The following is a 26,965-nucleotide window of genomic DNA, read 5'->3' on the forward strand; positions in this document are numbered from 1 at the left end:
CATTGTAAGCGTTTTACCATGTAGATATTTTAATTGTGTGAACACTTTATAAGTTAGGAAGTTAAATGCAATTTCATGAACTTGTTCCATAAAGAAGAATTGCAAATTTTACCATATCGGTGACCAAGAAGAAGCCTCGTCGCGCCACCTTCAGCCGTGCTACCGATGATGAACCAGTTTAAAGATACATTCCCGAGTAAGACCGAAGCCGAGCACTCGAGAATGTTCGTGATGCGCGAAAGCGAGGCATTCTCTGCAGACACCGAATGGTGAACTTCGAGTAGAAGCGTCAGGAGAATGAGTAAACAAAATATTCGGACGCAAACGTCATAACATGATTCAGTGACTGGCCTCCGCACTGTATCGATAAGGTTTTCATTTAAAATATGGTTTTGCAAAGATAAGAAATTAACCAAACTATATGTAGGCCTATCTTTAAGAATAATCAACGCCAACATCGCTCTAATTTTGTGTTCCGAAGGGATTCTTTCAACGAAGCGAAAAGGAAAGATACAATACATGTGAATTGTCTGCCGTTATACTAACCGTTGTAAATTACATTTGTGGAAATTTGTAATAATACAACTCCTGTCAGTTGTTATTTAACTACAGTGGTTTATATAATCAAAACCTATTACCTCATCGAATTGACGGAATGAACGGAAATAAAATCATGCTTAGTATCGCCCAAAATTTTCCAATTGATGGTGGGAGTGGCGGAAGGCCGGTGTAACAGTAACAAATGCCCCCTTGGAAAAAGTGTCCGGCCCTATTGTATTCTGCAATATGGTTCTATAGAGACCCTGACCGTCAATAGCTCAGAGATTGAAGCCCATAATAGAATCCTTTGTTTCCCGGGCAATCTATCCTAGGACATTTTAAACTTCTACACCGGGACACTCATGGTATTATCGTTTAAAGGGCAGCTCTGCCATCCATGCCATCACGGCCCACATCCCAAAAAACCTCCCAGTACGCCACCCATGCGATCACGTCCGACTTCCATGCAGATAATGCGAAAACTATCTGTCATTAAGCATCCCCTTCTCTCATTATGCTGTATCGATTTTTCTAACGAGATCCCGCCCCGTCAACCTCGGCTGTAATGAATTGCGCCTGCTTTAGCATAATCAATATCTACACACGGTATCTGACGTACGCCTGGAGGCGAGGTAGACGGCAATGCATTATGATTGGCTAACAAGTGGAATAAATCCCGTCTGCGGTCTTTGTGAAAGGCTAATGAAAACATACACAAAACGGCTGATATTTGTTAAAAACGCAATTAGCCACTTCATATAATCATTATTCTACTGGGCGTTTTGGCGTTCGGTCGGGAAAGGCATTTAAAATAGGATTATTTCTCTAAATTGTTTTGTTGCTCTGGTTAATTTTTGACACTCCTCAAAGCTAAGGTGAGTTCCCGTTTTGATATTTTTGCCGATTTCCACCAATTTTGTTTCCGTCAATAATGTCGTGTTTTTTATTAACTCATTGATTACATGCATATTACTAAGTAGTTTATTCTTTTTTCATTCCTTATTCTTAACATTTTAGTTTCATTCGCATTCTATTCATTCTTGGTAATAAGATGTTTGAACACTCGTAATTCGCGAGTGCCCCTTATTGTCAGTAGGGCCTACATCCCCACAGCCTTCACAAATCCTAAATTGTTTTCCTTTTTCATATGCCAAAGAATATTTCCTCATCAATTTCATTGTTTTTTAAAATAAATGAAATCAGAAAATTAAAAACAAAATCATATTCTTTTACTCATCCGCTACCACTCAGTCTGACTTTGGTGGAAAGCAGTCTATTTACATTTTTCAGAAACATGTAGTTATTTTAAAGCGAACAGTTTACGAAAATGATAATTGAACAAATACATGTACATGTACTTCAAAATAGTGCCTTCTCAAATTGAACTATAAATAACGTCAGAGAGAAAAAATCGCCCATGGATTGCGTACCTCTTCCAGTGTCTTCACAAGTGTCCTTACCTCTTTATATGAATAACCCCCCCCCCCGTGGGGGTAAATATCATAATATTAAGACTAACCATTTTGTACCTTTGCACCGTAGACTGCACTTTACGGAAGAAAACATACTGTAAATAAAAAGAAATTGTTTCTGAATATCATTAATTGTGTAAAAAGTTTTGGGAGATTACAAAAATGCACTTATAAAGGACTGGTGTTATGTACTGTTATAAAGAAAAATCATTTGACCTTATAAAAGTGAAATAAAAGTAATCTACATAGGAATCTTGTCCAGACTAAATGCTGAAAGTTGTGTCTGTAACAGGACTTCTTTTCGCCCCCAGGCATGGCTTTAATAAAGAAGAGGAGTAGTTATGATATAGACAGCATTCTTAGGAACGAGAGTGTGACAACAGTCCAGCCTGGATTGACTGATGATACGGGCGGCGACGAGAGCGCTTTATCAGAACAAGGTAAGGCCGAAGTATCAACTAAATCTGTAATGGAGAGGTTGATAATGAAATTAGTACAGAAAATCAAGTTGCCTTGACTGGGATTCGAACCACAGATCTTTGGATTGCCGTGGAGGTTAAGGTTCTGATCAGAGGACAGGAACGACTTGACCATTTGACGTTGTCAGAAATGCAATGAAAAAGTGTGTCTTTGATATCAGTGCCTGGTTTTTCAAAACAAATTTTGTCACTAACGTTGGCGTTAACTTAATTTGGCGTTAACTTAATTTGGCGTTAACTTAATTTGGCGTTAACTTAATTTGGCGTTATCTCCTTCAATTTAGCCTTTAGACTTAACGCCAAGTTAAGATAACGCCAGCGTGTGGGACAACACTTGTTTTGAACAACCCGGCCATGGTCTGCCTGATCTATTAAGTTGGTATGATGACGTCAACCGGAGAAAAAAATCACCGAGTTCTCTTTCTTGGCATAAAGCTCCAAGGATTTTTCACTTTTTTCACTTTTTTCACTTTTTTATTTCTGAGAGTGCATGAGGTCAATTTGATACATGATTTATGAAGCCGTATCTTGTATCGTGCATAATGTAAGGATCGGGTTCACACGTTGCATTTTTTAATGAGTGTTAAGCAAAAAGCTCGTCAGTCAATTTTGTCGTGTTTTTATAGAATATTGAAAACCTAAATTCGCCTCTTATTAAGTTATTGCATCCTTCAGAACCAATTTTTTGGCAGGAACTTTCTATGTACACCTTAATTCTTTTCTTGATAAAAATCCCTCTTCTTTGAAAAACATTCTTGTAATTTCTCTCCGTTTTTGAGACTTACTAGTAATACTGGGTTTTGTTCAAGAAATTAAAACAAGGGTATGAAACCTGTTGACTTACTGGGTTTTATATATGTAGACAGGCAATACATGTATTTATTTAATTCAAACATGTATGCATTATTAAAGTGTAGGCTGCAGCCTAGAAACTCCACTGAATTCATTAGTTAAGTTACTCCAAAATTTAGACTTGCTTAGTTTTTGCTAAACATTCAAGATTTGTTATCATTTACAAGCCAAAAACGTAGGGTATAGCATATTGTATGTGTCGGATTCCCCGAGAATGTATACAGGAGACCATCAGTGTATTTGAATCGCTTGAACCCGTTTTCCCTTGAGGGCAAGTCTGGGGTGGGGTGGGGGGGGGGGGCAAACTGAAACCCTCACTTCATTATGGCAGACTCTCCCGCTAAGCCTGCCCTCATTTACGAAACCGTTTCACAAATACACCTAATTTGCTTTTCATTCACGGTTAATTGAAATCCGCCAATATTTTTCTGGAGCAGTTTGGAAAATAAACGCAAGTAAATAAAATCATGTGTTTTGTTGGGTAAATATTGGCTAAGTTATGAGTTAAGAAAACTGCTTAAACGCTAGGCGAAATTGGGAACAATTGCAAAGTTTGTTTTGGACCTAATTGGAAGTGTTGAAGTTTTTTTTTGCTCAATTTTCGCTTTGAGACTTCATCATAATAATTGGATTAAGTAAATCAGGTTTTAGGATTGTTGGTGCTTTGGGTTTATGTACACCAGTTTTAATTGTCTTTTTGTTTGGGCTTCGACGGAAATGGAACCAAATGTAACCGCGAAAAACACAGTAGACGCTTTTCGCGCGGAAGTCATAAGTGCAGGCAAAAATAAAAGATTATAATAACTTTGATCGTATTTTACCTAAAAACATGATTAAATTTTGTCAAAATTATTTGTACAAATTTATTGCTTTTTATTACTTATTTCCTTGCAATTAGTCGCACTCTACGACCCTTTCTTGTTGTCAAATTTCCTTTAGTACGACGTCTGCATGGTCAATCACGACGGGCCGGGGCGGCCCGCCCGAGAGGCAGATTAACCAGTCAAAGCACCATGATAGAACAATTTTGAACGGATGATCTTTATGGATAGTTTTGTTACGTTTTGTGGTTTCCGTCCTTAAAGTAGTGAAACTCAGCAATAATCTTCGCATTCAATTCAGAAAGGCGCAACCCGCCCTGGATTTAAATATCAAATTATTGCACTTACGTCATCACAAAATATATATCTTCTAATAGATTGTGCTTCCCACACTTCAAGCGCGGGCTGGCTTTGTTAGTGTAATGAACAATTGGGTAGATTTCTTGACACATCTCATCGACTTTGAAACGCAACACTAACAGAGAGAGTGCTTGAAAAATTTACCACCAAAAACATTTGATAGGTTTTAAACAAACCCTGAATTCAGCTTCCGGTCTTCATCGAGGAATTTTAACATCTCCAATTAGGCATGGTCACGTGATGAAACATCACCGGTACCATGGGAAATTTTAAAAATCGTCTACTTCGGAAGGTCCCACGTTTGACGTGAACTTTCAGCCCTCAATCTCGATTCTTTGTTCTCCTAATAGATGTATACGCGCGTTCATGGCCCGGATAACATACACATCCGTTGGGATAACATGTCACTTCCGTTAACAAAAATTGCAACAACAATTAACGAAATGATTAAGTGCGAATATGGTTTCACACTATTGAAAGTGAACGCTGTAAATGTTGACATTTTGACGTTAGTACGTCCGTTAGGAATTAGACATTTCGGAGGCGCTTTCCCAATGATTCTGCTGTGTTTCCTGCTGTCGGGTCACCTCTTTGGCCATCACCGAGGACAATACACTCTGTCAGGTTGCTTCCACCTCTTGTGGCGAGCAACAATTATCAACATTTGCGGCATCCCCTCCTATAGGCGAGACCCAGTCATCTTTCGGAAATACTCGGACTATATCGAGAATCATCGAATGTTGTCGAAAACCGAAACAAGTACTGCGGAGTTTGCACTCCGGAGGAAGGTGAGAACATCTAGCCGAGGAATATCAAATCTCCTCGGCCCACCTCCGTGGTGGGTTTCTGGGCATTGGACATCTCACATTCGACTAACTTTTTAACAACTTGGGCGTAGGGGTTCCTATATACGTGGCGGGGAGGATAACACCTCTGCCAGCCACCTCGTGCCGCCACATTATATAGCATCACACGAAAACTGATATCTACATTGTAATAAACGATTTTCGCTTAGTGTTGCGAGGTGGTTCTGGATATACTTGTATATGGCTTGCAAATTTCTGGTAAGCCTACGGTTCTAGTCTACTGTTCAACGGTTTTTCAACTGTCCTGTTTGAAAAAGTCACGGTTCAACTAGAAGCAATTTTCGTATAAAAACCAACATGTCTGCCCTTTTAGACTGCATGGGTAGCCCCACGTGACAGAATCGAACGACATTTATTTCCTTCGTGGGTTCAATTTCAAAGTGAAGTGTTCGTTGCGGAAAATGATGTATAACATACTTACATTCTACATCACCGGACATTGCAATTAATTGTAAAGCTTTTCACTATCGACTTATATGATACCGTGTTCAGGTATGACTCATTGAAACTCACAACCTCGGCTGTCGGAAGACGGAAATTGCCCACGAAAAGCCAACTCGAATTTGAAAGTCAAATAAAATGTCAACACTCGTGTAAACATTATAATAAAAGTTTTGAACAAAATGTTTAAAGTATGATTAAATCAATTAGTGAAAACTACATGGACATGTACAGGTTGACATGCATACTATATTTACTCCATCATACTGTATTTTCAATAACTGCACACGCCACTTCTGCATTGTTTTCGTTGATATACTCCATAAGTGTGTTGGAGCTTATTTTAGACCACATTGAAATGCTTTGAAACTAGACCGGTTTCGAGAGAACAAACACCAACCTTGACATTGGCATTAACTTCATTTTGAAGGAGATCTAATTGAAGTATTTCCAATGAGGAACCGGCGTTAAGATAAATGCCAGTGGCGGCGCCACAATCGATCGTACCTTCTGACGCCATGACGTCATTTTCTGGTCTGTTGACGTCGCATGAGGTCAATCACGAGAAACCATTGCGTACATTTTTGCACAGGATTTCAACAACAGAAAACGTGCCCAATAACTGGCATCGCGCATATTTTCCGCTAAATTATCTTAAGAAACTGATAACTCAATAGATTTAAAACAGGAAGATGCAAACGTCGCCGAAATCGGTCGAAAATAAGCTATCGTTTTCGGGCTCAGAAATAACATGATAATGCATTAGAAATGGAGAGTTTCGGTATGATCGATTGCAGCGCCACGCGGCGGATAAATCGCGCCGGTTCCTCATTGCTTCAGGATTTTAAGTTCTAGCTAAAATGGTGTTGCCTATGGTCAAACCGCCTGAACACAGCTTTGAGCAAGGAAGCGAGCTACAAAGAATTTTCAAGTTCAGTTTATAAACATCCTTGTCAAGAAAGAGTTAAGATCCTCTCGGTCCACAAAACCCCAAAGTCCTCAGCTGAAGTATCCCAATACCGAATTCGATTAAATTAAACCCAATTAGAACCAATTAATGCAGTGATTGCAGAGGACAAGTGCCAATGGCACTTGAATATTCCTTCAATGATGCTTGATTTAAACCGTGAACAATCTGGATCTACTGAGAACTGGGCTGCTGAAATCATATCTCGCCCGTTGAAGTGCGGGATTCGAATGGCATTTCGGGTAGGCCAGCCTCTTTGTAATTCGTAGAGTGAATTAGATTGAGTGCGGTATTGTGTGGTGTTTCAAGGGTGTAACCGTTGCAGTGGTCTTCAAAAAAAGCATTATTCCAAGAAGGATTGTGGTGGGGTTTTGTCCAGGGGGTTTTGTCGAGTACCACTGACCACTTTGGACATGTTGGTAGTATTCGACTCACCCTTCCGTTCCCCAATGTTCGCGAACATGTCAAGAACGGGAACATGTTCTTGAGTCTCAAACCAAAAATCCGTGTTCCCCATGATTGCTGTGCATGGGTGGCCCCGCGGGGGTCAAAGTTACAATATGTCATTGTTTGAAACTATGATTGTTTGGGAATGGCAAAGAAACGATGCGCGGAACTTTACTTAGCTTTTTGTTCCCGGTCTGCTCTCCTCACATTTCAAAACCGATAATGGCATGTGCGAGATTTTGGAGCAAGAACCGTACAGCTCCGCCGCTGTCAGACAAAAAATGTACACTTTTCGACATTTGACATTTTTATAGCGCCAGGATTCGACACAGAGTAGTCCAATTGTCACCTCTTAGTTTATCAATTATTCAAAGGGACTGTTCAATTTTTTTAATGTTCTTATTCACACGGGGTGATTTCCCACACTGATTTGCAGATCGAGATCGGGCATGTTTGGTATATGTATGAAATGGCAAGGGGGCCATGTGCTCACCTGTTATCATTGAAAGGAATATGGTTACCGTTATGGTCACGCAGCGTTTGACCTCTGTGACCTTGGAAAATAGATCAATGTCAACATGATTCTACCACTCGATGTTAAGCTTGTTCTGATTAGGCCTAATCAATGACATAGGCCTACATTTGAAGATTACACAGTGAAGGTTTATTTCGACCCACATAGGATTTTTATGACCTTGGCCGAGAGGAAATAAAGTTATTCCCCTGCCTGCTTTCACCTAATTAAAAAGTGCTCCCGGCCGCTGACGGACGACAGACACCACAGTAATACAGGCTCCTCACAGGTGAGCTGGAAAAAAACGCAACTGGGATGACCTAACATTTATCGCGATGACAAAAGTTCTTTCAACCCCATTCCATTGTCTGGGCAACACCCGACACTTATTTACCCATCAATTTAATAATCTCCTTGTTAATAAACAATGTTAGCAGATTAAATCAGTCAATTGGCGAAGAAACAATCCAGAAGTATTAGGGTAGCAGGAAGGGTTGGGCGTTTGTGGTTTCTGAGTCTGAGGGGGTTGGTGTCTGTTGACTGTGCTTTAAGAGAGACTAGGCATGGCGCCAGTCTCTCTTAAAGCACAGTCAACAGGCATTTGGTCTCAGTATTTGGGTTTTGATTGCCATGACTGTACCCCTGTAAAAGTCAGAGGAGGAGAAGTTTGGAATGATGAAAGCATTGAAGAAGAAGAAATGTTATTATATATTGAGGAAAGCAAAATTTATTATGAGACTAGAAGGCAGTGTCCTGACTTGATTATTTTGAAAATGGCAGTCTGAACACATTAAAAGGTGGAACATGGCATTTTATCGACTTTGAAGTGTTCCGCAGTTAAAGGGAGACTATAGGCAGCAGCTAGGTAGGCAAGATAAAGTCATACAAATTTGCCAATAGGGGTCAGTCATATCTCTAGGCATGGCGCCAGTCTCTCTTAAAGCACAGTCAACAGGCATTTGGTCTTAGTATTTGGGTACAGAATCAAGGCAGCTCAGAGAGCAATGATTGAACGATGCTGTGGACATGTCCAAGGAGACTGCATCAGTCACGACCAACTTCTCATCAGAAAGCGTCACCACCAGCATATTCAATGTTCAGTTCCAACCTGTACCAGTCCAATGCACGCCTGTCATGGTCAGCAGTGGTCAGCTTAGCGCGATATGGAACATTCTTCCGAAACTCAAGCGAGGGAAGTCTGCTCATTAGCCTATCTCGCGCACTGCTCCTTCTTGTCAAACATCGTAGTGAAATCGTGGTACAGTGTGGCGTCCTCGAGGATTGCAGCTGGTCGGAGAGACGTGAGGTGGAATGTGGGCGGCTGCACTTCTTCGTTGATGTGCGATGGCAGATAGCACAGTTGTTGCGTTGCATGACAGCTGAAAGTGAATGTGATATCATAGAACTGAGGCGTTTGCAATGAGACTATAGGTGAAGTAGAAGCAAGGAGTGAAATGGGCCATCTTCCAGTGACTAATATACAGAGTAAGGGCACTGGGAGTTGTTAGATTCAGCATTGAATGTATTCCTCGTACAAGCGTGAATAGTGTGGACATACAGTGAGAGGTGAGAGACCCCTATTGACTACTTCTTGTAACTTTATCTTGGATATTATATTAGTATTGAACTTCTAGCCATGGATTATGAAGAAATTGAAGTTGTAGGCATGGAATATGAAAAATTATTCAACGTTGAAAGACATTATTCCATGAGGCTTTGCCGTGATCGCAAAGGACGCGACGCGATTGGTTCACATGCTAATGAGGTATGATAATGATAATTACCTCTATAATGCTACTTGGATAGCGACTGTGTCGTTGATTGCAACAGTGGTCTATGTCAATGTGTGCCTGTAATGTCAATGAAGTATGATGAGGTGATGACGATAGTGCAATTGACTAGGTGGCGCATTTTAGAATCAGCAGTGAGCACTGTGTGTAACATGGTGGAGGCAGCGGAGATAATAACTGTGTCGAAAGTATTGTTATAGGGCCTTCCCTAGGCCCATGGGGTTAAATTTACAATCCACGATTGAAAAGATGTAGTTTGATCGCATTCAACTATAAATCCATTGAACAGTTGTGTTCCTTGGCTTTAGTCAACCGATGACCTTTTGTTGGGCCATGATCGGGGATTGTAAACTGTAAATGTACTATGGACTGGGAGACGGGGGAAACACAAGTGAAATAGACCAAAACAAGTGATTTTGGGGCTTTGGTTTAGACGCATGCCCCACATGCGCCATGCGGGATTATGCGGGATTATACGGTTCATGTGAACTTGTTGACATCTACATGATCTAGTGCCGTTATTGGTCATGGTACATGGTAGGCCTAATCATCATGGCAATATGTTTCAGGAAAAGCTCGGAGTAAAATGAACTGCCGATGAATAATGATGTTGTTCATGTTTACCATGTTTACTATACATAGCCATAAAGTATGCACTGGCCAATACACTTTCTGCACGTCGTCATGGTCATGTTACATGTACGTGATACCTTGCATATTTTGTTTTTTGAATGTGCATGTTTTTTGGGCAAAATCACTTGTACCAACACTAATGAATAATGTCTTCTTATCCCTATGACTCCATACACAGTGAGGGCATTGTCCCATTCTCATCAAATGGTAACTTATTGTACCGTATTAGGGTGGAAGTTGGGGAGCAGATACCTACCGCTGCACGCCTGTCATAATCAGCAGTGATGAGCTTAGCGCGATATGGAACATTCTTCAGAAACTCAAGCGAGGGAAGTCTGCTCATTAGCATATCTCGCGCACTGCTCCTTCTTGTCAAACATCGTAGTGAAATCGTAATGGAAAACGTCTGGCTTTGCGCCAGACGTTGAGACTAATAAGTGAAGAACTAGTAGGTAAAGAACTTCTACTTGCGCGAGACTGCTCTGATAAAATTATCATTGCAGAGACTACGGTGACGTACACATATATTTTTTACAATCAAAAATGCCCTCAAAAGACGACATGGAATGATTATTTTATTGATATTTCCTACTATATACCTTCCAATTATCACTTTATACAAATAGATCGGCGTTAGGTCGCATGCTTTTCTTTCCTGGTGACACTATAAAGCAAAATAGTTGCAACCCCGTAAATGCGCTATAAGTCCAATAATAAGTGACGGTGACCCGTTATAAATGTTTCGCCAGCTTCGCTTTTTTGCCGCTACGCGGCGCGTTGGGCCCTTGCGTCTAGCATAACGTCTGCTGCTTCGTTTGTTGATATGCCCCCGAGCAATGGCATTTAGTACCAGCGCACGTGACCTGCGCGCGACCCGATTCGGCGCACGTGCCAAGCATGCGACCTCGCCCCGGTTACAGACGATCCAGCCATGAGGAGGATACTTTTTGCATTGGGGCTTCAGGTCCGCCAGTCACGTGACTGATACTACATGTCGTAATACATCCATGGACAGACAAACCTCATAGACAGACCGGTATAAGGAGCAATGACGTCATCTAATTGCCAAAAAATACAGTAGCGTTTTCACGTGAAATGAACTATCGACCATTTATCACCTAAAATAATGTTCATCACTTGATAATGTTGGTCTGTTATCGAAACTATGACACGTGTTCTTTGATTTACACTGAAAATCAGCATAACTCGTATATTAATTGAACAATAATTGAAATATTAAATCAAAAGAAAATTAAATCGCCTGCCATTTCCGTTCTGTAGAGCTAGCACCATACTTCCAAAGCTCGATACGTATCAACGGTAACTCACTTGGTGGTGTCATTTATCACAGTTGTTGGATGAAAAATGAAGTTAAAATGAAATTGTTTTAATGTCGTAATTAAACTATAGCAATGAAAATACGGCGGATTTTATTTGTTTTATTGTCAGAGTCGACTCTCTCTTTCTGGAATAACATAAGAGATTAAAAGCAATTGGAATTCTTTGTCGACGGGACATATTTTCCCATTACAGCGCTTTATGCCTTTAATTGGTAAGTGCCGTTCAAGTTATTAAAGTACATGCAGTAAGTTAATTATGACAACTTTATTTATGACTGTGAAGGGAACGCAAAAACCTTATATAACCTGCATCACGTAGGCCCCATACGCCGGACCTTCAATTCAATTTTTATGAATGACGTCGGATACTTCATTATTCGTGTTCCTGGGAAGTGTGAAACATCCTTGGTAAAATTCACAAAAAGCAACTTGATATTGACAATACCTGTCACAAAAAGCCAAACATTGATACTTGCCAATACAAGTAAAATGATGTGTTGTCATTCTGCAGACAGGCTTCAGTGACACATATTGGTGAGACGGCCCCCGAAGTGATGCCTGTGCGTAGATTGATTGAGATTCGCCATCCTCCGCCGCCCCAGGCCCGAGCGCTAAGCTAATGGCAGATTAGACGAAGTGCATTATTGCCGTGTGCTTGCTGGCACTTTGTCGAAGAAAAAGACACTAAGTAATTCAATATATCACGAGTCTATTAAAGCCAAGAGAAAATAGGGAACAGGGCTTAGCAAGGTGCAAAAATCAAACCTCGCCCTAGTGATGGAAAAGCAATATAAAATACTAATAGGCATATTCCGCTTTGTAACTAAAGAAGCTGCCAGGGGTAGCTCGAAATAACATGGGCGCAGTACAGCAACTAGACACGCCTGTACGATGAAAGATGGCATGTAAATTTGTTGGCCTATAGAGTTACCATGTTGGTCGTGTCCATTTGCTGAAAATCGTACAGAAGGCCTGTGTTATCTTTCACCGTGGTGCCCAAGAACAACAAAGGCCTTGAGCGTTGTACGCATCGTAAAACGCTTATGTGGAAGCAGGCCTTTAAGCATGGTCAAAGCCTCGTTCATCAAGCAAAGAAGTCTACTTTACTGTAGAGCGCGGGTCGAGGTTGAAAACTCCCCGAAGAGACGAACATGGAGTTTGATTGCAAATGTTTTTTGCGTTTTCCGAGCTCAGGGGTTTTGGAAGTCTTTCGCTAAATAGTGTATTTTTCTACTAATTGTGTACGTTATTATGGGAAACTGGATTTATTATCCGAGGGATTACACTAATGTACCCGTAATTAACGATGAATCGCTACTTAGTCGTGGCATTTAGTGTCACGGCTTGTGCGCTCTGCAGCCGGCGGATTGTTGGTGACGAAGCGAGGAATCACAATTAATCACAGTTAATTGTGTGATTGTTGCTTTGATTAAGAAGTCACCAATCCAAAGATATCGATTAACCCCTTAAATTTTCTGACGGTTCAGAAAGAACTGTCGGGGGGAGGCGGAGGTCCTTTGCGACAGTACATGTACATGTTTTTCACCTTCTGAAAAAAACTTTATACTTGAATGTATATTTAAAGGTTTTTCGCCAACGCATATATACATAGTATATAATATATGTATATTTATCCTGTAGAGGTTTTTCGGTAAAATGAAAAATCCCAAATGGTTTTATGAAGTGGAAAACCTCCAAGGGTTTACCTCTTCACTTAAAAACCTATACGGGGTGCATATCTGTGTTGGCCGAAAATCTATCAAGGCTTTTTTTCAAAAAGGCAGAAAACCTTTATTTCTACGCCAAAGTAAGCCTGCCAAGTCACAGACCCCATGGCAAATGAGATGATGCGGCTTGGTTTGAATTATATACGTGGGGAATCATCTACACACAAGCTGCCGACCGCGGAGGGTCAGTGGAAACTGATGATGAAGCTTCATGCGCCTCCAAGGCAAGAAGAGGACTTAGTAGTAATATTGGCAAAGGGATGACCAGGTCCAAAGTAAACAATGGTCAGTTGAAGGTGTCCATGCAGAGGGAATCGCCGGATAATACGCATGCCACGGATCATGGGATGGCCATCCTGTCCTCGGGCTATTGGCAGCTAAAGCATCCAGGGGTCGGGAATTTAAAACACTGTTAGAATTAGTGTACCAAAATAACATCAGTCAAGGAACATAAGTCAAAGGTCATAGCTTACGCCCAAGATCGTTCTCCTATCAAACCACCCTGTACCAGGGTATGGCCGGCTGGCAAACTGGTGAAAAGCGTCGAAGGTAATTCGCCGGAAAGGTAGATTTTGTCAATACAACTCGGTCTGCCCAATGTTTGGTGGCCGTTATCCTCCTGCTCTAAGATCCGGCGACCAATGTCGTAGGTGGTAGGAGAAACGACCAGTCATCAGCTCATCCTGATTGCCCGCGGTTTCGTAGAGTAAAAGCGCGACGGTTAGCAAATTCAAGGCATCGAAGGTGTCTGTGCTAAATACCGGAAATGTCGAGCTTTTTTGTCAACAGAGTCCTGCTGACCGTTGTTTGGTGTCCCGTATCATCCTGCCCTGAGGTCCGGTGCCCAAGGTGACAGAGAAATGACCTACACCCTGCCTAAGGTCATTAACTCGCAAGCCCGAGTGTCAAACAGCTGAGTGATACGCCATCGAAGGTGACTCTTGACGACGGGAAGGTCGAGACTTTTTGTCAACAAAGTTCGGTGACCGCTGTTTGGTGTCATCCTGCTGAGGTCCGGCGCCCATGGTCATTGGTGGCCTTAGAGGTGACCAGTCGATAATATTGGAGCAAGATAATCGTCAGAAGAGATCTTGGAGAGATTCTTTGTGATGCTTGTTGGCATTTAACCACGGTGCTGATGTACGCGTATAGTCCGTGTAACAGGTGTCAAAGGTCAGAGCCAGCGCCCAAGGCTATTGGATGTAGAGCCGAATGACAACCAGTATATATGCAGATGAGTTTGGGCTGCGAACTTCCGATATTTTGCCTGGCGTGGCAAACAGTGTCAGTGCATCGAATGAAGAAAAGAATCGCCGAAAAGGTGCTTGTGAACAAAATTCTGCGGACCGTTGTTTAGTGTCCGGTGTCATGCGCTGAGTTTCGGTGCCCAAGGTGGTAAATAACCGAAAAAGTGACCATTCAGAACTCGTATACCCGCTGCCCAAAGTCATGGCATAATGCTCATTGCCCAAAGTCAAAGGCAATGCTCCGATGATTTCCAGCTTCCCAGTCCACTCAAATCGCAATCAACGATATCTTTCACAACAAGGGCAACCAGATATTTCCCCTCGATTATTAAAAAAAACTTAATTGCCTAATTACCGCAGAATTGATATTGAAAATTATGCTTTTTGTTACAGGTCCACCGCCGTGCGGTAAACTGTTTGATGCCCAACAAACGAAAGTTCAGTTCGCTCTAAGTTGACAGAGATGATCAATGGGTAACTGCGGGAACTTTACACTGAGAATTTTGGTCATATTTGGTGAAATTGACTTCAGTGTGAAACAGCGGCTCTTGAATAGTATCATGGCGAGTAAATTGCCACCAAATTGGTTGGGCAATTTCCGACAATTCGGGTCACGATTATTGTGCACACATAACTCTAATGAGATGATTTTATTTCTTCGCAGGCAGAGCAGACGAACGGGTGCGCAGACCAGACGTGATGAGGACGACAGAGGGTCGAACGTCACCCGGAATTGAAGGTCTCGGAAGCCCAATGTCAAGGTCACCTTGGCAAGAGAACGTCTTGAATCTTACACAGCCCGAGCGTGCATTCCAAGACGAGGCTAAAAAACGATGTACAAGCACACCAGAAAAGTCGTTTCCTCAAAATGACGAAACAGCCTCGGTTTCGTTCGAAGGGCGCGAACAGGAACCTGAAACTGAAGAGGCAGACGATTACAAAACGGATGCTGAACTAGGGAAGGATATTGCGCAAGATTTTGAGGAATATGGTAAAAGAAAACAGCGACGCTACAGGACGACTTTCACTAGCTATCAATTGGAAGAGTTGGAGAGAGCGTTCCAGAAAACGCATTATCCAGACGTATTCACCAGGTAAAGAAATTCTCTTATTTAGTCAGATTCTTCCTTGAGACCGAAGGGACTAAGCTCCAAACGGCGGAGTGTTTCCTGACTTAACATCTCTATCTAACGCAGCGGACGGGTACTGTTAATGGCTTGTGCCAAAATTCGAAATTTGAAATTTGAATTTGTAGTTGAAATTATGTTAATACACATTTGATATCAATTTTAACATATCTGAGGTGTGCGCTGTGTTAATTTCACTAGGTTGAAAATACTGTCTAGTTAAACGCGCCGCCGCCCGCGCTGGCAACAAGTGACGAGTTCAACGTGATCGATGGCAAATTACCCCGGCCTTGGAGTTGGAACCACTGGCGAATTTCACCGCCACTTTTAGATACAATGTAAGCTTATCGATCAGTCCGAACAAATCATGAAAAAACCCACGAAATTCTCTTTCTGGTTATAACCACCAACACCGATAGATCATGCACACATCAACACTAATAGGAAAATTAGGAAAATGACACGGGATCATTTCATTGTTGTAAACGCGGTGATTACCAATTATTCTAACGAGCTGTGTACAGTACGGAGATGTAATGCAATATAAGGGGTTATTTACACTGGTTGTTACAACAGAAATAGTAACAAGCGCGTTATAAGATTGTTAAAGGCCTATACGCCGTTCGTTAAAAACTTGAGATTTGTAATTGAATTCGAAAATTGTAAATTGCGCAAACACGTACTTTAGGATGGGAACGAAGATTTTTTCATTTGTGCATGCAAGGATCGGTCCCCCATTGCACCGCGCTCATAGCCCCGCCACGTCTGGGCTTCGGTTTGGTATTTGGAATTGGATAAATCTTTCACGGAGGACGTTGGTCTGCGGGCCCACTTGGAAACAGAGGACTAGACAAGGACTCCGGGTAGAGTAACTTGGTAGTTGCCATGCAGGGGTGACATGTGAATCTCAAACCATAACACGCGGCGCGGATTAATTTTGCATTTGCGGTAAATATAGCTACTGCGTGGCATTGTATATTTCACTATAACTTGGACTAAAATGATATAGATTTGTCAGAAGAAATCTACACGTTTTGTAGTTCTAATCGATATAGAACGGACAACATTGGGCCCAGATTTAAAATGTTGCAGCCACTCGACAAAATGAGCGCGCAGTCTATTGTTATTAATGATTCAAATGATTGTTTTAGCGCTTGTCTAATTTGGTTAATTAGCAGCCCGGTGTAATCACTCGTGAATATGTATCTTTCATTCAGTTCTACACCTTCGACGACACTTGTCTACTACAATTAGGGTGTTGAAGAGCCTTTCATGTTGTTCGGCCGGATTTTGACGATAATTATGATTTTGTGGCCAATTTAATACCACGAATTATCGGAAAGATAACATCTGGGATAAACCCATGATCAAATATGCAGAATTGGTTAAATCACGGGTCCACTTATAAACTTAGTTACTGGTTAGCAATTGTGCAGTTCTTGAAATACCCTCCTAATGAAATGGCCAGGGCCATTGTGCTCACCTCATGTGGAGGAAAGATGGATAAAGAGCATGGTATTGTGTCATGTAGTGTTAGGTTTGATGTAGGTCCAAGCAATTACAATTTCCCCAAAATGGCCAATTTACAGTACATTCGACCTGTGTGACCTTGAAAAGTAGGTCAAATCAAAGAAGACCCGGGTGACACATTGAATGGTTGTTAGAATTAGATGTACCTATGATATAAAATTGGCCAATCGGGCAAGTCATTACTAGAAATAATGGCATTTTGAAGAATTTAGGATTTGGCCCCCTCCCTGGAGGCCAAACGGCAAATCAGATCGCACCAAACTTCGGTACCTGCGATCACCTGACCAAGGGGTACATGTGTACTTAATTTGTGATCAATAGTCATTGCAGTTAAGAAACGTGCCATAGTTACGGCCTGACGGCGAATTTACGCCATTTGACCTCTGTGACCTTGACAAGAAGGTCAAATTAAAAACCTGTGTGACATATACTGTATGGTGGTTAGATGTACCCATGATATCAAATTGGTGGCAATCGGGCAAGAAGTTAAGGAATAATCACATTTTTAAGGTTTTTGGATTTTGCCACCTGGTGGTCAAGTGATGAATCATATTGGACCAAACTTCGGTCCCTGAGATCACCTGACTAAGGGGTAAATGTGTACCAAATTTGGTATCAATAGTCATTGCAGTTTAGAAACGTGCCATCGTTACATCCTAATGGCCAATTTACACCATTTGACCTCTGTGACCTTGAAAAGGAGGTCAAATCAAAAACCCGGAGAATATATGATGCACCTTTGCTAGAAGTACCTACCATATTTTTTTCAAAATTTCCCGACTACTATTAAGGGAGATATTGCATAATTTCACTTTTAACGTTTGGCCCCCTGGTGGCCAAACCATGAAACGAATCGGACCGAAACTTGGTCTCCAAGGTGTCATTACATAAGGGTACATGTGTATCAAGTTTCAACTCAATAGCTCTATCAGTTACGAAACGTGCCCTGCTAACGGACGACGGACGACGACGGACGAAGACGACGACGACGACGACGGACGACGGACGCCACGGTATGGGATAAGCTCACCTCTGCTAAGAGGTGAGCTAAAAACGAATGCGTTCACCACGAAAACATGCAGCTTACACTCCTAATCTTGTCCACTCTGCCATCTGCTGCAAGCCTACTTGCTAAACCTATATATAACCCAATCTGGATAGTCTCCAAAATAGTGTTATTGTATTATTTTTTTTCTATTTTTTATTTCTGTATCAAATCACATAAAAGGCATTGCTTTACGTTTGGACTGCGGAAAAGGTATGCCCTGGCATTAAACAACCGGCTTTGAAATGTCCTGCTTGATTTGCATGTTAAAATATTGTATATTTTCAAATTGGTAAAACCTATAACTATATTCTCTTCGGACTAGAAAAGCCCGTGCAGAACATACATACACTGTTACATGTAGGTTACATAAAACATTCCCATCGACTTTTCAAATGGTTGTATCACAGATTGCGCACTTTTACATCGCTTGAGTAACGCTCAAGTGATTGATTTTTCATTTCGCCAATCCACGCTAGCCTTCCCGAGACTCGACGAAATTTTCGAAATTTGTTTGGTGTAAACTGCTCGTAAAAAATCGTAAAATATTTAACCTTACAGGACACGAATAAATGTACTTGCGACTGTCTGTTGCTTCCAACAGCAAAACGCGCCTGTACAATAAACTATCAGAAAGAATAGGTTTTAAGATTTTTAAAAGCCAGATCGTTCTCCGCCGGGCTTCAAATAGAGCGCAGTCTATACTTCTTATAAGATTTCTTATGGTAAAACTCTTCATAAGATCCTTTTAGAGTATATATACTCGTATATCAGAATCAGGGTTTACGTCCTGCAGGCGTCATTTATTGTTTTCGTTTTTTCTCGTTACAGAGAAGAACTCGCGATGCGGATAGATCTCACCGAAGCCAGAGTTCAGGTAAATCTCTTCAAATTACACATGAATGCAATAGAGAGGTTGAGGGAGTTTACGAGACGAGAACGGATTAAACTCCATGTGCCTTTGGAGTAGTTTGAGGAGAGTTTTGCTTTGGAGTTTATTAGACGAAATTAAGAAGATTGAGAAAATAAATAATTTTTTATCAACATTTGATTACTTGGTATGAATAGTCCACTATCAGCAGGAAATTATTAAGACGCATTCCAAGCCGTTAAAGTTGGCCACGTGAAAAACGACTTCATTAGTGACTGCACTTGGCCAAAAATTCTAATTATGAGCTGGTAAGACTATACACGGGCTAACTGCGCCTTCAATTTCAAATTGTTTGTCCGGTGTATGAATTCCGGAAAAAAAAGCGAATTCATAATAATAGGTCGTCACACTTTTTCTAGTTTTGGTTTGTTGTTTCTATTTCATCGCAACAAATTGGAACAATAGTTGTGCCAAACCCTTTTCACACTGTTGTTATCTCTTAAATGGTATATGACCAAGCAGGAATTGCCTTTGAAACGGCCCCTGTTATTTTCCCTGTGATGTGGAATCGGAGCCGAGCCCACTTCGCCCCATCCGCGTGTGATTAAGTCCCCGCTAATGTGAGGTCGGTTCTAGTCTTTAGTCCAATGCATTAGCTCTGCTTCTTATTAATAGGCCTATGTGTCTGCGAACAGCCGCCCAAGGCTAAAACCAATAACATCGCAAATGACTTGGCGAGGGACTAATGAGTCACACATTTGCGAGAAGAAAGGGGGATTTCTGTATGAAAGGCACGAATGATACTTATTGAATTATGATACCTCGAGGAGTATTGTGTTAGGCTGGACATCGCCAAAGGAGGGGAAGCTATAACTCACTGGTAAAGCGTGGAACTTGGACACAATGGGGTGGACACAATTGAAACTATACGGCTATACGCTTACGAAGACAATCAAGACAACAGTGGATAAACGTTTAAATAAAAGGAAGTGACTATTTGGCAAGCCCGGCTCACCAAACAGCGCCTTTTTTCTGCCCTAGATGGAGAGCCGAACTCATGCATATTCAACCATCCAGGAACTCATTATCATTCGTGGCAACACGGTCAGCAACACTGGAGTTACAGTGAAACGCCTTTAGAAATGCACACTAATGCATTTAACATGCTTATCAGTTAAATCACGTTTATGACTTTTTTTGTAAATCCATACAGTCATGTACATGTACATGCTTCTTCATGGATTATTGACCAAAACCCGAGTTTAGTAACAGAAATTGAATCGAGAGCGGGAAGTCGGCCATTGTTAAATATGCGCATATAAATTCGAATATGACGTCACTGCTCTCTGATTGGCCAACATGTTGTAACCTCTCCGGCTCGCCAAAGAGGGTAGTATTTTTGCCCTGTTTGGCAAGCCCGGCTTGCCGAACAGGGTGGCTTTTTAGTGCTGTTTGGCAAGCGGCTCTCCAAACAGGACAAAAAAAGATGCCTGTTCGGCGAGCGGCTTGCCAAATAGACCCGGCCTAAATAAAAAGCCTCGTCGGGCTTGGAAAGGCCGTCATAGTTTTTTCAAAGTGCCGAAATCTATTTATCATAACTCGAGCGCTCCACTTACTATCGCGAGCGGTCGACTTACCATCTCAAGCCATCAGCGCTCGATTTATAACTCGAGCGGTTGACTTGGGTTTTTTTTTTCTTTCTATAACTTTCTTTGTTTTTAAACGGGAACTCCACATACCCAGACTCTTACATATATTTCAATATATAGAAAGACTTTGCTATACCGAAACGCGGCTTGTTTTAACAGTGCTCGTTTTAAGTCGAGCGCTCGAGTTATAAGTCGGGTATACTCGAGCTCGGCTATAAGACGGGCGCTCGAGTTACCGAATTATAACTGGAGCGCTTATTAAGTTTACTGCTGTTTGCTGCTTTTTGGAAACACGACCACAACCCGTGCAAAGTGTTTGCGGCAAACACGACCAAACACAAAGTTGGCTGATATTTTTTTTAATTTTTGTAACCAATAAAGACCAGGTTTTACTGAACCACGCATTTCTTGCCTGTCAACCATGATCTTTCGTGTAAAGTCAGAAGGGTGTCGAAACAGTATGTTCAACACTGACGATGTTATGAAAACTTCAACGAGTACTCTATTGTCTCTTCTGCATCTGTCTTAGAGTCCAGTCAGATAAGCCTGCGGGACACCTCAGTGAAGCAGAGAAAACTTATATATATGTAACGCGCCATTAACTTTTTGATTGATAAATTCACATTGTGACAGAAAACTGATTGATTACAGGAAATGGGCGTGCTCATTCTGATCATTAGCAATGAGCCAATTGCGAGACATTATTTAGAGGACTTCCTGTCGTATTGTCCAATCAGTAGCCAAATTATATATTCTGCATCAATGGTGTACTGATTAGAAGTGAGCCAATCACAATCGCGTGCACTTTTGGAAGAATTTCCAGCCTTCACTTACGGCAATGGGTGAATGAACTGCTGTGCTGGTTGTGCCACACACTCAATGGACGTTTCACCAGACGACCCTGCTCCCAGTTCTCCTGGCGAGTGAGCTTCAAGCGGCTTTCGGCCGTGAGCGCGACCCGCCATTTATTGGAAAATCTGCTATTGCTTACCCGAAGTGGCCACGACTGATCCTAAGCCCCCATCATCCTGGTCGGCCTAATATGCCGCATATTGAACCCAACTCATACCATAGGAAACCTCAAATCCCCCAATTGCTTTGAAAAAGGAAAAACACGCGCTCGAAAAGGGATAAACTCGCGATATAATTGAGGAGAATGAAGTGAATAATGCTTTCCTTGATATGAGTGGGTTTGAGATAAATTGCGGAATGGTTTAATACAGCTTTACTTAATGTGAGTGGGTTGATGTAAATTGTGGAATGGGAGATGATATGTTATGGAGATTAGCCTCGCGGTGAATGGTTGCCAGTTAAAACAGATTTGCGAACTCGAACCAAAGCTATGGTTCCTCAAAACTATCCGAGAAAAAATAACTTTGTCAAAAGTCAGAGTAACTTTGTGTAAAAAGTCAATTTCGCAAAGTACAGAATCGCACACACTTCATGAATTGAAGATAGCAATGAACGTAGCTCACGGCTAAGGCATAGCCATTTGTGTGTTCCAAAAAACTAGACATCTCTATCACACCGAGTAAGGTTTTGCTAGAAGACAGCGGAAGAGTCATTACCCTGGGTATTGAATCAATTTTAGAACCGTATCGTTCTGCCAATCGTTTTCAGCTTTTCCAGCAGTAACCAATTCATAAACGCAATTTCATGAAGCTTTGTTCCAAAACTGTTATTGTCCTCGGAAGGCATTTATTGGCGTTTCTTTTGTCACTACAAACTTCTCCATCTTAACTTTAGGGGATATCTGTTCTTTGAAATTCATAACTTTAGGCGGACTCGGCACTAAGTGACTGGACGTAATGAAAACAACTTTGACCGGAAATGGATTACAGTCCCGCAGCCGCCGGAGGTGACTTAAGACATTTAAACAAAGGCCAAAGATGCGCGTATTGTGTTTGGTGTATTTACACAATGCTTCCTCCGTTAGGAGAAAAGTACTTCGTATCGAAAGGGCAGCGAAACAAAGAAATCGTTTGAATAAATAATGCAGTCAAAATGAGACAAGATGGCCGTTGATGACTTCCGGTCAGCAGGGTTATTGCTGAATCTCGCCCTACTTGCAAAACTGCACATTTCCCTTTATGGAATCTCCCATTTGTTTGTACCTGGGGCAAGGATGGTCATTGCTAACGCAGACGACCATTGTTGTTATTAGTTGGTAAGAAATGCCAACAAATAGAGGGGAGGAACGCTTTGACAAAGCAGGCTATTAGGTGGACACCTGCGGCCAGGGAATTTATCACTGCGTCCGGAAACGTGCACCTGATGGATTAAATATGGTACAAATTGCCATATATAATATTAAAAGTCACTGTCCTCTTCTTACTAGCCCATGGTGATGGAGACATACGACAGAAATAATCAGTCCATCAGTTCCGATCAAAGCTAGTTCCGCCATGTTCCAAAGTGGCACTTCTTTTTTATACGGGGTGTATGCATACGTAAGGGAATCACATAAAAGATGCTACTTTTTAAGTTTCTTCCAACAGCTTATGCGCGATTTTCATCTCTGCCAACTGATTTTTATTACAATCATTCAAATAGCTAGTTAGAGGGGTTTGATTGTTTAAATTGTTGTCAATTGTTTGAAAATAGTGCATTTCTTTATGAAGGCAAAACGTCAAGGCAACATTTTCCTTCAAGAAATGACCCTTGAAATAATTCATGAAAACGAAAAGTCCCTTCCTCGGTGAGTGTGTTTGAATATGATTAATCAAAGATGGCCGCCAAAGACGGTGACGCGTGACTAAAGCCTTGGTGATCTTTGAGACTATTTTACATCTCTCATGAGCAGCTCATTTGAATAAGTGAAATACAAAGACCAAGCGGATTAGGCAGACGATGCAAAAATAATCAGAAGTTGAAAGATTATCCGTCAATTAGAAATAAAAACCGTATGTTTACTGACGGATTTCGAAGGTCTGATCTGGGGAGGGTTTAAAAATCAGGGACTCAGTTGAAGGATTTTAACTTTAATGTAAGATTAATGAACCAGGATTGAATTTGCCATAAAGATTATATAGAAGGATGTAGAAAATTATAAAAACTCTGCGGATTGTTTTTCAAGATTGAGCCATTATCTCCAGTATTATCATAAGCCTTTGTCTTCTGCACAGACTTTATGGTTTCTAAGCAGCAGCCTTTTATTTTTCTTAGATATTTTAAGTCCAACCTCAGGCACTTTGAAAACTAGAAAAGAAATTTGTCTGAAAAATATATTCTCGGTGATTTCTTGGGAGGCTTGGGAAATCGTTTCGAGACTGTTCTCTAGCTTGTTTATCAAAACATTTCTTGACCAATGGAGTCCACCCCTCACCCCCCTCCCCCAACACACACCCACACACTGCACTCTTAAAGATGACGGTTTTGAGCTTTTAAACTTTTCAAAGGTTTTTCGGCCAACACGAATATGCACGCCGTAGAGGTTTTTCGGTGAAGCGAAAAACCACTAAAACTTCTACTGGTTTTTCACTTCACCGAAAAACCTCTATTGGGTGCATATTTGTGTTCACTGAAAAACCTTTAGGGCATTTTCAAAAGCTGAAAAACTTTATTTCTAAGGGTGTACAACTGTAAAAGAGGTGTTCCTCTTCTCAATGCCAGGCTACAGAATGGACTATAATATCAGAAGAAGGGGTCACTTCACCCCTCCAGTCCCTCAGGCAACGAGGAGAGTAAAAATCTCTGGAAACACTAATCCCAGCAATCGTTAGCTGTTTGGGAGCAGTCAGATAGTACTTATTTAGAAGGAATTAATTGATCGTTGGTATCAAATGCCTGTCAAGAAGGAATTACTTGGAGCTACAGTATCAAAAATCAAGTATTACATGTAGCACTATCATATGACATCATGTCATATAGTTATCTAGCAGACCCATTTTTCAATGAGACTCGAAGATTCTCTAACTTTAACCGCTCATAACTTGTTTAATATTTTAGAGATTTTCATGAAATAAAAAGCAAATTACTCCAATTTTTCTGGTCGTTTTAAATGAAGAATGAAATACAACTTGATATTTTCATTGTTTTTACCCTTTAAGAGTATGAGAATCAGGATACCTGACCTTGATATAAATGTCAACCCGCGTTTTTCTCCCATTTTTTCTCCCATTTCTATTCTTAAAAGGCAAAGGCTGATTAAATGTGTCAGCGGTGTGCATCAGTGAACTATTCTCCAAAGCAGAAATTTATATTCAAGCATATCCTAGGACCGCCTCATCACACTACTAATTACTGCTCTGAGAATGTAGTACAACTTCTGTGTTCATGAACCAAAAACATCTGAGCCCGATTAATCCCTGTTTTATCTGCAACCAGACTTCCCTTTTTGACAACAAAGAATGGCAGTCGACTTCTTTTCTTGCTTTATTCCATGTTGCTCTGCCTGAAAGTGTCACCCACATCTAATTCATTCGGTGTTCTCCCGTGTCTTTTCAGGTGTGGTTCCAAAACCGACGGGCAAAGTGGCGGAAGAAGGAGAAGGTGAACCCCCAGGCGCACCCGTACTATCAGCCAGCCGCGGCCACCCTGGCAAGACAGGCAATGGAACAACATCAACAGCGACAAGCAATGAACGATTTGATCCTACGCTCTTATCAGAGTAGATACAATCTCCCCGCATCATACTTTCCATTTTTCTTCTCGAACATTCCAAATGCGAGCAGTCACGCAGCCGGAACTGGAAATGACTATCGTCTGCCGGCGTACAGCCCGCTCGCACCGCCGCCTCCTGGCACATTCCAACATCTCTTAGCGAGCATGACGTCATCAGTTACATCACGGAAACGTGAGGAAGACGTCACAGCTAGTGGTTCTCAATCTCCGCCTCATTTGAATACGGCGGCCATTACTAGTCAAAGTAGAGACAATTCGCCTGATGTGAATAATACTCCCGACTCTCCACCGGCTGAGGGTGGGGAGAGACGGTCGTCTAGTATACAGGCTCTGAGACTGAAAGCACGGGAGCACGAAATGAGACTAGACTTGATCAGAAAAGTAAAAGGGGTTGTATACTGAGGATTCTGGATGATGAAATCACATAATTCGAGGATTCTGATAATCTGATCCTTGCCACATTCAATCTACCGTAGTTCTCAGACATTACATGGGTCAGGATCCCAGACAAAGGATCTGGTCATTGTTGTGTGTTATTGATATTTTTTCACGAAATGAAAATGCTTCACAAATCCAAAAAATTGGACAGGACTATGAAAAATTGAAAAACGTTTACAGTTTTGGAGTAGTCATTGATACAGTTTATGTGCTATATTTCTATTTTGGGCCATCACTATCGTCTTAACCCAACATTGAGTAACAAAGTGAGCGTTCTTAAACATTACCAAACTCCGCAATGAGAGTTAGGCCTACTCTTGCAGATATCAAAACCATCATTTGTTACAGCTACATGTATTTCGGCGTTACGTGTTGTTCTGCGCCACGAATCGCAATAGAATATCTCCATCAGTGACGTTTAGAGTGACGTACTTGCGTACATACATGTACTTGTTCATAGCCCATCCCAATTTACGTGCATTTCTTAACGTTTGCGTACATGATGGAAAATCTAAACCTCTCTAGTATAGCATTGGGCGTGGTGTTTGGTTTGTGTTGTTTGTGCGAAGATAGTGTGCCAAACCTACTGTACATGTATGGTCATTTGTTTTGCAGTGTCATCTTGACTGAATGGGATGTAAAATATTATTAAAGTGCATTTATATAAATCCCGTCTTGTTTGCTGTATCCCATGCCGACCTATCGGCGTTGTGCGTACATCCATCATTCAGAAGGAAAGGATGAGACTTTAGGATTGATGTTCACCGTCAGTAGGTTGGCATGCTAAATGTAGTCTTATCATTTTTTTCGGTATGAGTCTTGAACCTTGTAAGAAACATCCTTTCCGGAGAAATATCTCTTAACTTTCTACTAGAGTTATTTTGGTAAGATTATATCTTGCATGAAACATCTTGGTAAGATTGTGTCTTGCAGGAGAAAAATTTTAGTAAGCTTATGTCTTGCAAGAAACATCTTGGTAAGATCATGTCTCGCAAGAATCGTGTACGAAATAAAGATTTTCTTGCTGGGAGTCTACACTTAAATGCATCGAGAGCTCCCGCCAGCAGCACGAGGCCAGTAGAAACACCGCCAAGACGCGACCAGCAATGATTCGATTTCTGATTGCAACATCTGCGCGGCCATCTTGTGATGGGAGACATCCGGACCAAGTCACGACTTAATTTCT

General features: G+C 41.4%; 1 protein-coding gene across 1 annotated transcript; it reads left to right on the forward strand.

Moving 5' to 3' along the window:
- Nucleotides 1-1,335: 1,335 nt before the first annotated feature.
- LOC135494840 (homeobox protein aristaless-like) lies at nucleotides 1,336-26,408 on the forward strand. The gene is made up of 5 exons (XM_064783128.1): nucleotides 1,336-1,415; nucleotides 2,324-2,452; nucleotides 15,161-15,590; nucleotides 19,030-19,075; nucleotides 25,165-26,408. Exons 2-5 carry the CDS (start codon nucleotides 2,326-2,328, stop codon nucleotides 25,741-25,743), a joined length of 1,182 nt encoding a protein of 393 aa, XP_064639198.1. The 5' UTR covers nucleotides 1,336-1,415; nucleotides 2,324-2,325; the 3' UTR covers nucleotides 25,744-26,408.
- The last annotated feature ends 557 nt before the right edge of the window (nucleotides 26,409-26,965 follow it).

This window comes from Lineus longissimus, chromosome 10, assembly GCF_910592395.1.
Source record: "Lineus longissimus chromosome 10, tnLinLong1.2, whole genome shotgun sequence".
NCBI lineage: Eukaryota > Metazoa > Nemertea > Pilidiophora > Heteronemertea > Lineidae > Lineus > Lineus longissimus.

What these genes read in the sequence shown, in the direction of transcription:
- LOC135494840 (XM_064783128.1), top strand. Translation starts at nt 2,326, where the DNA reads ATGGCTTTAATAAAGAAGAGGAGTAGTTATGATATAGACAGCATTCTT. An exon ending in GAGCGCTTTATCAGAACAAG is followed by an intron (nt 2,453 to 15,160) that starts GTAAGGCCGAAG and finishes ATTTCTTCGCAG; the next exon opens with GCAGAGCAGACGAACGGGTG. An exon ending in TATCCAGACGTATTCACCAG is followed by an intron (nt 15,591 to 19,029) that starts GTAAAGAAATTC and finishes TTCTCGTTACAG; the next exon opens with AGAAGAACTCGCGATGCGGA.